Source organism: Amblyomma maculatum, chromosome 3 (genome assembly GCF_055883805.1).
Source record: "Amblyomma maculatum isolate TAMU_Amacu chromosome 3, ASM5588380v1, whole genome shotgun sequence".
Taxonomy (NCBI): domain Eukaryota; kingdom Metazoa; phylum Arthropoda; class Arachnida; order Ixodida; family Ixodidae; genus Amblyomma; species Amblyomma maculatum.
In genome coordinates, this window is record NC_139346.1 from 122459066 (window position 1) to 122470895 (window position 11830).

The following is an 11830-nucleotide window of genomic DNA, read 5'->3' on the forward strand; positions in this document are numbered from 1 at the left end:
CTTTAGTTCAAGGACTCGTCCTTATATATTGTCGTTGGCACTGCTCTCGTCCCCTTCCGCACGGGGTGTTGCTATGCCACCAATAGGATTCCCGCTCAGTGACGGAAACAACTTGTCTGCATTGACGTCGAGTTTCCTGAGCGTGACACCCGTTGTATTCTGCATCACTCCTAGCAATGCGGGACAGCAGCTGCTCCGCAAGCACTGCTTTTTAATTATATTATTTTGCTTCCCCAGCCACCTGGAGATGGCATCTCAGCTTAACTGTCTCTCGCCGAGCACTTCAGCTCTCAATTTGCAGCCAACTCTCCTTGATGAAGAAGCGGTTAAGGCAGAAAGCTAGCAGTGGAATAGCAAGGTCCGAGGGCGATAAATGTCTCACTACACTCCTGTCAGTGCTAACATCCGTCGTGAGCCAGACACAGCGGTAGTAATGATGAACGAGAGCAGTACGAGTTCCACAGCACAGTTCTTTGCCTTGTGTTGGCATCAGCCTTGCAAAGGCTTGGGGTGTACAGTCGCTGACCAGTTTTTCAGACCCTCAAAGGGCCGAAAAAGCATGCGGTGAACCTGGAAGTCGAGAAAAACAAATTTGAAATAGAAACGTGACTTTATTTACCGAGCGGCTTTAAAAAATTTTCAGTCTGTTGCTGTGTTAATCTCATTCCCACGGCCGGTCTCCTGTCCGGCACGCGAGTGACATGATGAAAAGCGCACAACGGTCAAAGCGACGCAATGTTCCAACAGAAACAGGTTGGTTGGTTGGTTTGTGGGGTTTAACGTCCCAAAGCGACTCAAGCTATGAGGGACGCCATAGTGGAGGACTCCGGAAATTTCGACCACCTGGGGTTCTTTAACGTGCACTGACATCGCACAGCACATGGGCGCCTTGCTTTTCGCCTCCATCGAAAAGCAGCCGCCGAGGCCAGGAATCGATCCCGCATCCGTGGGAACAGTAGTCGAGCGCCTTAACCACTGCGCCACCCTAGTGGGGTAAACGGAAAGAGGCACGGGACACCGGCAAATCACCTCAAACAGAGCCTTGCTGTTGCCTCGTGACTCTTTGTCAGCGCCTTTTTTCTTTTGTAGCAAGAGCTACATTGGCCACCGTCTCGCCATTTAGCCGTGCCTGTCCGCGCCTGTCTGAAGGGCGAAGAAAGAAGAAGAAAAAGTAGAAAAAAGAAGACGAAGAAAATAAAAGCAAGAAAAAGAAGAAGACAGATAACTCGATAGTTGGTAGAGGTGAACGACAACAGCGAGTTGCTATGACAGAAGGTTCATTCGAATGTTGTGGCGGCAGTGTGCCCCGGAGTTCGATGTAGAGGCGATGTCGTACCACTAGAAGTCTTCTATGCCCGAATGTGAATGGTCAACGACGAGAGGCGAGGGGTGCTCATACGTGAAGTGATTCCCATATCGCATTATTAAATTCGAAACCATAGAGTAAACGACCACGTGCAAAAGCCATGTCTTTACTTTCAAGCTGAACCTAAGCGTAACCATGCATATTTCTCTCGCATAACTCCAGGTTTAACCACAAGCAACACCATAGCTAATTTTTTTTCTCCTGGCGAAAAAAGAAAATGTGGAGGTGATAGCCGTCTCTGCAGGAGCGGTGTAAGTTTTGTGCTGCACACATTATTATTATTTTTTTTTTAGGTTGCCTTGCAAGCTCTCTCATTGATTGTGTTTGGTTGCAGCGCCCGGTGTATTGCAGTCTGTTGTCATTTGGCAGCGGGTGCTTCTCAGGACATTATACAGGTGCACAATTCAATGCAGGAATGCATCTAACGGCTGCATTTTCAGCTTCTTTCGTCTGTCACGGTTCCATGCACCAGGGCAGGTGGACATCACTAGGTCGACTGGGAACTATTAGAACAGTTTCAGAATTTCTTGTTTGTTGTTGTAGTGTTACTTCAAAATAACTCAGGTAAAGTAGTACTCAGTGTGAACAGTCTTTTTTATTTACTGTCTGCAATAACAACATTGCGAAGAACAAGATTGTTTAGGGAGACTCAAAAATGCTTTTCACGCGCTGCCGATATCAGCGCCAGCGCCATGGCAGGTGTCGAAAAGTGGAATGCATCTCCAGGTTCCTCGCATCGACTTAGAAAATTGCAAGTGTGAAGAAAAGAGAGCAGGGGAAACCCGAAAGGGCATCCAAGTTGTGAAGAAAAAAGGCAGAGGGAGCTATATAGGCTTCAGGATCAAAAGAAAAGAGCAGGGGACAGCCATGCAATCCCCTCCTATTGTTGTAAACTGGTCGCTAGTTCCCGACGTGCGTGTACGCGCACTCGTGTGCCTAATCCAGTGCTCGTGCTTGAATGACCTCTTTTTCCTTCTGGATATGCCACTCGTCAACTGACACCTGTGTTGCTGAAATGCTATAACCTCACAATGTATAATGGTGTTGCCATCGGCGGAACCATCCACAAGTGTTGCTGGTGATCGCCGACAACGCAATCTTCTTCGGAAGCGACAGGCGAGTACGCAGAAGTGGACGGAGAGCTCGATCGCCCGAGGAAGCGTCGTGCTGAGGGACGAGGATGCCAGCATTAACTATGTGCTACCTCAGTTACCGCATGCCGTTAGTCGCTGTCCTGTGCGACAGCAAAGGAACACAAGCATGGTTAAAACTACGTTTCCTCACATTCTGCTCTTTGTTTTCTGCCAACAGAACATGGGCAGCACGCATGCATTGCTATGGTAGAATAATCTAGGCATAGCATGGATTAGACAGCCAATTTTTTTATTTCGCCTTTGTGCTTGGCATCGCCATCTGGAAGCAGACTCTCGACTCGTGCTGCTGCAACCCTGCTCATAGCAGCCGCTCGAACCATGCTGCTAGCTCTCTCGCCCACAGCTACATACAAGCCGTGACGTATGGTCACTTGATAGAAGCATGCTCGCGCTTACTGTTCTGTCCTCCATGGAGCAGAGGTCTGTCACCGTCATTTGATGGAACCGTAGAGCAGGGGCCCACGGCGCAAGCTGCCCTATCTCGGGGAGTGACAATTCCATTGACCTGCGACAGCTAGCCGTTCCTGCTATCATATGTGGGGTGCATGCAACACAGGTTTGAGTTTATTTCTTTTGTAGCTTTTGACCTGTGATCAAAAGAAAAGTCAGGAAAATCAAACGAGAAAAATTGCAAATATCAGAAATTCTGGTTGGTATGGAGTGTGTGATGGTGCCTTGGCAGAGTCCGGAAAACCGGACGTCTGAAAATTCGTCAGCAACTGTACTGCATGTGATGACTCAGAGCGTAAAACTCTCGCTTTCTTTGTACAAATGTGGTAGTACTCCAGTTGAGCAAAGGTGCGCTCCATGCTATTTACTGGGATCTGTGATTTCTGAGGCTTCTTTTGTTTTAGTCAAGTCCTTTTTCATATCTGCATCTGCCATTTCTGCAGGAATAATGAATTTTGTAAGCGAAAACCAACTATCCCAACTGAACTTTAAAGTTGAATTTACGAGAGGCGCATCCTCCTTGCTTAATTGGCGATGCTGCCAATGATCCTTTTGTTATCATGGCCTTTTGATTTCAGATCTCTCGATCGCTTCATATTATACATAGTCGAGGACGAAGTAGCAGAAGGGAAGGAGTTAATGAAACCATGCTTGAAGCAGACCTTGCTTTGAGGCTAGTGCTGTTTGAAATGGAAATAGATCAATGTACACGGTTAGCCCATTAGAATCATTAGAACCTCTTTTTGTCTGTGCTGTCTTTCGAACAAACTGGTTGTTTCTGCCAAGGGGAGTAAAATAGCTTCATACGAGCTTAACCATCAGTGTTTAGCTCGGGAATAAATACATATTTTTATTCACGTGATAAGATGAGCGCCATTTCTTTCAGGATAGTTTTATATCTTCCACCTGTTTTGGAAGTAAATGACAGAACCACCCCAAGTCACTGCTCAACAATAATTACAATTATAAAGAAATCTTCAGCCTTCAAAGTTCCTTGCCAGGACATGACAGCGACCAAGCGCAGTTTTTACGATGTCTTCGCAGCTACTGATTCGTAGCTTGCACTTTGTTACTGAAAATTAATCGCTGATAGTCCTAAATTTTGTCAAGTGTGCAAAACTTCTGTCACATAGTGAAATTAATTGCTATAAAAAAAATTACACTACTAATTTACCGTTTATAAACATCACACACATCAGAAGTTCCTTCTACTTCCCTCGATTTCAGTAAGTCATTTAGAGTCATTTCACAGTGCAACGCCAGATTATCTGCCGCAAGGAGCATCCGCCTCGTTGTGAGCTCAGCAGACTCAATCCACTCAACGCTCTACACGTGAGCAGTCGGTTTTTCTGTGTGGCGATGTTTCTTGTACAGTGTCAGCGTAATCTTATTTTTGGGGAATACTTGTGCCTTATTGTCTAGCCAGAGTTGATGTCCACTCAATCTATGGCAACCTGCCAGGTAGTACGCTGTTATTGCTACATTTAACCTGCTTAATCCTCAAGTCAAGTACAGTAGAATCTCGGTGATACGAACTCGGCTGATACGAAATTCGGTGTGATACTAATTCATAAAATTCCCCGGCCGAATTGCATTGCGTTCAGTGGGCAAAAAATCGGATGTTCCGAACACTTTTTCTTTTCGCTACGGGTGATAAGAACTTCGGTATCACGACCGGTCGAGGCCCATGCACACACGTACAGCGAGAAAAGCGTGCGCAGCACTGATAGCACGTATCACGCACACGTGCGCGAAAGAAGAAAAAAAAAAATTACAGCGGGAAAAAACCGGCTTGGCAACCTGCGGCAGCAGTGAAGTTGGCAAAGGAAGGCGGTGATATCTTGCCCCCCCTCCCGCTCTCTCTCCTTCTCTCCCCTCCCCCCATTTTGTTTTTTTTTTTTTAGTTGTGCGCATGGCCTTGCGGCCCTCTCCACATTTCTTCGCCGCCCCGCAGGCCACGCTCTTCCGCTTTCCGGAGTCTCCGCTGCAGCGGCAACACGTTGCTACACGTTGCTTCATTTTCTCGTTTGTTGAGGCTGACACCACGTTGATAGCGCGTCGTTTTGTGGTCATCTCGGCAACGCGAAAAGGTACTGTACATCATACTGCAATGTCACGGAAGAGAAAGGCGCTGACCTTTAAAGACAAATTGGAAATTTTAAATAAGGTGGACAAAGAGCCCAAGAAAAGGCGCACTGACATGGCCAAGGAGCTAGGCCTGCCACTGTCAACGTTGTCAACGATCGTTGGTCAGCGCAACCAAATTATGCAGAATGTGCAGCACTTCGCGATGAATTCTAAAGAAGCCAAAACTGTCCACCATGTGAAGTTGGAAGAGGTTCTTCTAACCTGGTTCAGAGAGGTCACGGTGGCCGGCGTCAACATCGACGGAAAAGTGCTTCGTGAGAAGGCAGCGGACATCGCACTCACACTTGGAATTGGTGACTTTCAGGCCTCCGGTGGATGGATTCACCGGTTCAAGGTGCGTCATAATCTTTCCTACAAGACCGTTTGTGGCGAAGGAAAAAAAGTCGACGCCTCCGCCGTGGAAGACTGGATGACAACCACCCTGCCGTCTTACATAGCGGGATATGAGGCACGTGATGTTTTTAATGTGGATGAAGCAGGGCTGTTTTACAATCTCCAGCCCGAAAAAAGTTTGTGCTTTAAAGGCGGTGCCTGCCGGGGCGGACAAAAGAGCAAACAACATATCACAGTTTTGTTTTGTTGCAACGCCGACGGATCGGAAAAGATGCCGCTGACAGTCATTGGCAAATATCAAAAGCCCCGATGCTTTAAGGCAGCCGGTCGATTGCCCTGCGTCTACAAGGCGAACAGAAAAGCATGGATGACATCTTCTTTGTTTATGGAATTCGTCACGTACCTCGACCACAAGATGTCTTGCCACAACAGAAAAATAGTTTTGCTGCTGGACCAGTGCACCGCCCATCCAAAACAAATGACACTACAGAGTGTTAAGGGGGTGTTCCTGCTCCCGAACGCAACAAGTCGTTTGCAACCACTGGATGCTGGGATTATAAGGAATGTTGAGCACCATTTCAAAGCTTTGTTGGTGCGCCGTCTCCTCGCGAAGATTGAAAGGAAGGACGCGAATCTCCAGATCACTCTTCTGGACGCTGTGCATTTTCTTGCAATTGCCTGGGATCGCATCGTTCCTACGACCATCGCCAATTGTTTCGCGAAGTGCGGGGTTTTCAAATCCGCTGTGGCTACTGCCTCGCAAGTGCCAGACCCGATTCCCATCGATGTTTGGAATCAACTTGACGTCGACTGTTGCGTCGACGATTTCGTCACCGCGGACGACGACCTCGCCACCTGTGGTCTCCGCACGGTTGAAGATATTGCGGAGGAAGTGTCATCACAGCTTGGCATTCCATGCAGTGACGAAGATGACGACGACCAAAGCATTGATGACCCACCGCCGACGGCAGCAGAAACAATGCATGCCATCGATTTTCTGCGGCGCGCCGTGACCTCTGAGTCTGTGCGGGAGAAGACAGTGGCCCAATTTTTCAGTTTTCAAAACTCTCTGTTATCAGATCTCGTGGAAAAGAAGGTGCAGAAGGATATACGCGATTTCTTTCAACGAAAATAAATATTTCGTACCTGTTGGAAGGCTTGAAAACGGATTTTGCTCGTTTTTTGGTGATACGAAAATTTTCGTCTCCCTTTGAATTTCGTATCACCGAGATTCTACTGTATGATATAATGAACCAGGCTGCCTCGATTCAGTCCCTCCGTAGGCTTGTCACTAAATTTGCCTGTCTCACTCGTATAGGACACGTGCATGCTGTTGAAAAGGCGATAAAATGTATCATGTTCAGGCCCAAGTATCAGGCCTGTGAGCGCCGTACAACTTAAAAAGTGTGCAAAGCGAAGCCAGTAAATCTAAAAGATGGGTGGTTGCGTGCCTCATTTTCCTAAAATCTGCGCGTCTTTTTTTTTTTGCTGCATTGATGAAATCCACGGAATTTTTCTGAAATATTGGAACACTGTAAACAGTAAATCTCGAATGCATTGTATAAGGCACATTTTCATCGCCAACAAACCCGCCGTAAACTCGGAAGCAGACGTGCGCTGCGTGTGTTTCTGCGAGCCGATCCCCACTATCGGAACGACGGTGGCGCCACCTCTAGGTCGATCTCGCAGCAAATAACAGGCACCTTCGAATGTTATCCTAGGAACCGTCGCGGCAAAAGTAAATTTAGCAGCACTGTTATGTGCTTCTTGTATGCAAATTAGGTGGAAAAGCCTGGAGGTATCACTCATTGCTTTCACACTTCTAGCAGCCTGAAGAGAAAGCCAAATTTTAGTGTGGATTTGAAGAAAATGTTTATTGGCGAGCTGGACGCAGCGCCAGTGGTCGTATGTTCGCGGCATTTTCGGGGAGACAATTCTTTTCCTGCTAGGGGAGGGCTCTGTGTCGTCATGGCTTTGTTTACTTGTAATTGTACAACTCTGGGATGATGATCATGGCTGCGTGTTGTAACTGGCACACAATGCTGCTATAGCATTCACAAAGTTCTTCCGCACCGTAATCCAAGCTGCAGTTAAAGTGACGTTTCATTAACTTTGTGCATTTTGTACTTCCACTGTGGTGCTTGTTTATTCTAAAACATGTTTATGGTTTATAAAATAAGGCAACCTTGTGAAAAGACCTAAGTGGCAAGAAAAAAAAAAGTGAAGTGACAATGCAGGTAGGGATAAATTGTTGGAAACAGGCACATCTACACGCTAGACCAAATTGCTAAGTTACACTTGTTTCTACTCATGCTGCTGATGAAGTGAAAGCAGTAACAGGAGCCTGCATCTACTACCCTCGACATTATGCTTCCGAGGGCACGCGTGACTTGGTGGTATCAAGTTCATGCACCAATGTACAGGTGTGAGAAGGCTTGCCGAGGAGCGTTCGATTGGCCCCGTGTAGAGCAAACAAAGCAAGATTTTTCAGCATGTACGGGGGTTTCACTATTGTGCTTGTTCTTAGGCAAACCTCCGTACCAACAAAAGCAATTTAGGAACGAGCAAATCGCCCCTTACACAACAGTAGGCCATCATGATTTGTTCAGTCTGCTCACAAACAGACATGCCGGGCCATTCCTGACTCAACTGCACGGATAACCACATGCATAAAAAACATGGATACTGGGGTTCAACTTCCAATTGAAATTCAAGCAGGCGACGGTGAAAAACAAACCCATCACTGGTCAATTTAGCTTTCAGCATGTGTGCAGTGATCTCGCAAAGCTTTGCTTACTGGAGCAGTGCGTCATTAAACCCGAGACGTATTCACATTTTTCCCAGTCTTGCTTTGCAGAAAAACTGAGCACCGCATGCGATCTTGATGTCTCTGAAAGCGCCCTAGGGGCAGGCAACAATTTTGCATGGGGTGGGGAATTTCGGGTAAGGTGGGGATTATTCTCTTCTGTCAGGTCTATGATGCAGGAGGATGTCAGTGCACTTCTTGGGTACGACCTGTATTAATCCCTGTCGCAGTGGTGCCTGGTTAGGGTATCATCGAGCTGAGTGGCTGACGACCTCGTTTTCTTTCTAAATCAGTGTGAGTCTATATGATGTAGGTGCCTGGGAAGTGGAGTGTTGTGGTGTGGCGAAGGATTTGAAGCGCTATGCTGGAAATTCTTCCCTTTTGGTGGTTTCTGCATCTAGACTAAATTATTTAGAATGGTGGCAGCCTGTTCTTTGCAGCCTTTTCTGCTGCGTTAGTGTAATTTGTTAGAATACCGCAGTTGCAGAGGCCTTTTCTGTTAATGTGAAATGGAATGGGCACTAATGGAATAGGCTTGTCTTCCCAGACTTCTTGCTGCATCTGTGTATCTGGCGGCCGGATTTGCGTCGTGCACTTTGCAAAGGGCCCGAACTCATGCCTGGCACTGGTGATCGGGGTACGAGGGGTGCGTATTTAGAGGGATGAAGGCCACGGTCATATATGGACGGATTTTATGCGGGATGCACTGCTTGGTGTTTTTTGGTTCTACACCTTCTTTCTGTCTCAGTTTCTAGAAGGTTTCTGTTAATTTTAAGTGTACCAATTTGGTTGCTCTTGCTTGCCTTGGCAAGCCCTTTCCACGTGTTATGAAAGCCCAGGTGAAGGAGGCGTTGCGTAGAGGCACACTCAGATATACCAGTGACGGTTTGATGGCCTTAAGGACTTCAATATGCTCAGTTTTTCAACTCCTGCTTTCTTTAGATCCAAATATGTTGTTCCTTATGCTATGCAGAACGAAGCACATAGTTTTTATCTTTTTAATACCGGCATAGTCCCTTGAACTGCAAGTAAATAATCTTCATTTTAACACGATCATATTAAAGGCTCTATTCTCGAGAAAGTCCAACATCGTCGTGAGCAAAAATATCCCGGCCATGACTCTGGCAGCTGGTGGTAGTTGACTGGGGTCATGGCCATGCACTTACTCGTCATGAGGCGACATGATGTGGCCAATTTGGGAGGTGCTACCAACCTGCCAACTCGGGGTTCACCTTTAGGTGGTTGGGTGAGTTCAGAATTCTGCCTCCCAGGACCCTTGGATCGCGAGTTTGACACGCTGCCCCTAAGCCATGCAGACACGTTGGTACAGATTGGTTAAAGTGAGGATTTATATCTGTCTGGTGGTGTGTAACGTAACTTAATACTGTATGCTAATGTGTGGGCAATAGAGGCATAAATAAAGATTTGGTAGAGACACTCAATACCACTTACAAGTGGGAATGCAAAAGCATTGCTCTTTGTGTGTAGCTGCAAATGCACCTACATACCTCTACGGACTATACCAGCGATATTTGGGCGTTGCCGCTGCAATGTGGTGAAGAGTGCCGAGTTCGCATGGACTGATAGTAAGACGTAGTCAGTTTGTTTTAGAGGTTTTGTGTGTCTTTATATCACATGCTGTCTTCTTCAAATTTGCAAGTTCAAATGTGCACATTTGGCATTCTTCTGTTGGCTTTGTTGACATATTTAATGACAAGGTGGCACACACATACACGTTCAGTACAACTTGAAGGTCCATGTTTGAGTTGAGAAACTGTGTGATTCATGGATAAAGTAGTTCACCTTTGTATTTGCGCGATTCCTGCTCGAACTGTGGAGGCGTGCTTATCCTGGTTTGCTATGTTGTGATGAGCCCAGGATTTGTCACTGTTCTCTCAATGACACAAGGCACTTGCTTCTGCAAGTATCTTGTGAACGACAACTTAGCGTACCTTCAGCTCCTCATTGTCCAATAACCTCTGCCTCAGTGCTGGTTAGCGGCAGTGGAGTGATTAGCATCATGCTTTCTTTAATGGGCCAAAACAGTGTATTGAAGTGACACTTTGTGTAGCCATTTTTGAAGCAGGCTATGATGTGAGTGTGCACTCCATGCCTCCTCCTGTGGCACACGCCAGCACGTGACTGATGACAATGTGACAATTTCGATATGAAAGACTGGAATTGTGGCATCACGTGGTGGTCCGTCACGGATGCCCCCACTCGTCGCCATCTTTATGAGTACCGTCGAGCTTTCACGACAACAGCAATGCAGGACGGTTTTTCGCGTAATGAGGCTAGTAATTCTTTCGCATTGAAACATTACTGATTATGTGAGTAACGGAGTGAATGGGCACAGCTAGAATCTGCTGAGGTAGCTGACAAACTGGAGCAGTATAACACTGTCGGACCACACCCTTGGAGAAGCAGATGCATTCAGATTTTTATTACGTGTTCTGCGTGGAATGATACACCACACATTACCGAATATGACCAGCCATGTGGATTGAGTGAAAAGACAGTAAATAATTCATGGATGTGCTGAGGTCAAGTGTGGCGTGCAAAAAGTGCAGCATTTGCACAAATTGTTATGCAAGTCTGTCCAAAATTTATAATACCATAAAATGAATAAGCAGCAATTATTTGGTTTTCTTCATCACTCACATGACCAAAGCGTGTGTATGGTGTCCCCGTTCTTTAGCTGCTGAAACGAACTGCCCGAGAACTAACATTCAGTTATATATTATTTAACTGATGTGAGTTCTGCATGGTGATTCGTTTACACTAACATACCTCTAGAGCACTATTCCAAAGAAGAAAAAAGCACATGTAGAAGTTTTTGGTATCTTTACTCCCTTAAAGGGGCACTTAAGTCTGCCCTTTTTTTTCTTGCTGCATGTCTTTTGTTAAAGTGATGATTAATGGCTGTTTTACACCATTGCTACAGCTGCAGCTCTTAATTCTTTAGTGAACGTGGCGGCTAACGGACGTGGTATGCTGTCCTCTCCGCTGCAGCTTTGCCCTGAAGGAGCACCTGATGCCTCGCAAGAGCAACCCCAAGGGTTACTTCCGGCTTTGGCGTGACAAGGACCTGGACGAGTTCACGCGCCTCTACGGCGAGAAGATGCAGAAGCGCAAGGAGTTCCGTGACGTCATGTGCCGCCGACGCGTCACTCAGATCCTCAAGCGCTTCCCCAACGTGGACCGTGCTCTGCTGCGTGAGCAGTTCCCCAACGTGGACATTGACAAGATCGATAAGACCCTCAAGGAGAGGATCTACGTCGCATTTGAGCAGCAGACCATGTAATGCTGCGATTGACGAACGCTGGCGTTGCGGCGATAATAAAGAAGTACGGTTATAGAAATTTGGATTTCTTGGCGATAATTTCATCTTTTGCTGCCTGAGGAAGGTTAACATGCCTGAGAATGCCAGGTAGTATGTATATTTTTAACTGAAAGCAAAGTTGTCCTCTGTGTAGAAAACCCGAAAAATAGAAAAGCTGCCGCCAGTCTGAGAGTGAGTATGCCCTAGCAAGATTGAATGGTAAGCTACTGGTCAGGTTAGCGTTGTGATTA

General features: G+C 46.5%; 1 protein-coding gene across 1 annotated transcript in view; it reads left to right on the forward strand.

Annotated features, from left to right (window-relative positions):
- The window catches only part of mRpL47 (mitochondrial ribosomal protein L47), a 29177-nt gene extending 17558 nt beyond the window's left edge, over positions 1 to 11619 (forward strand). Inside the window, exon 6 of the mRNA XM_084597950.1 lies at positions 11270 to 11619. Within this exon, the coding sequence (XP_084454076.1) occupies positions 11270 to 11561 (292 nt within the window). The 3' untranslated portion in view covers positions 11562 to 11619. The remainder of the gene's footprint in view (positions 1 to 11269) is intronic.
- Positions 11620 to 11830: the final 211 nt, after the last annotated feature.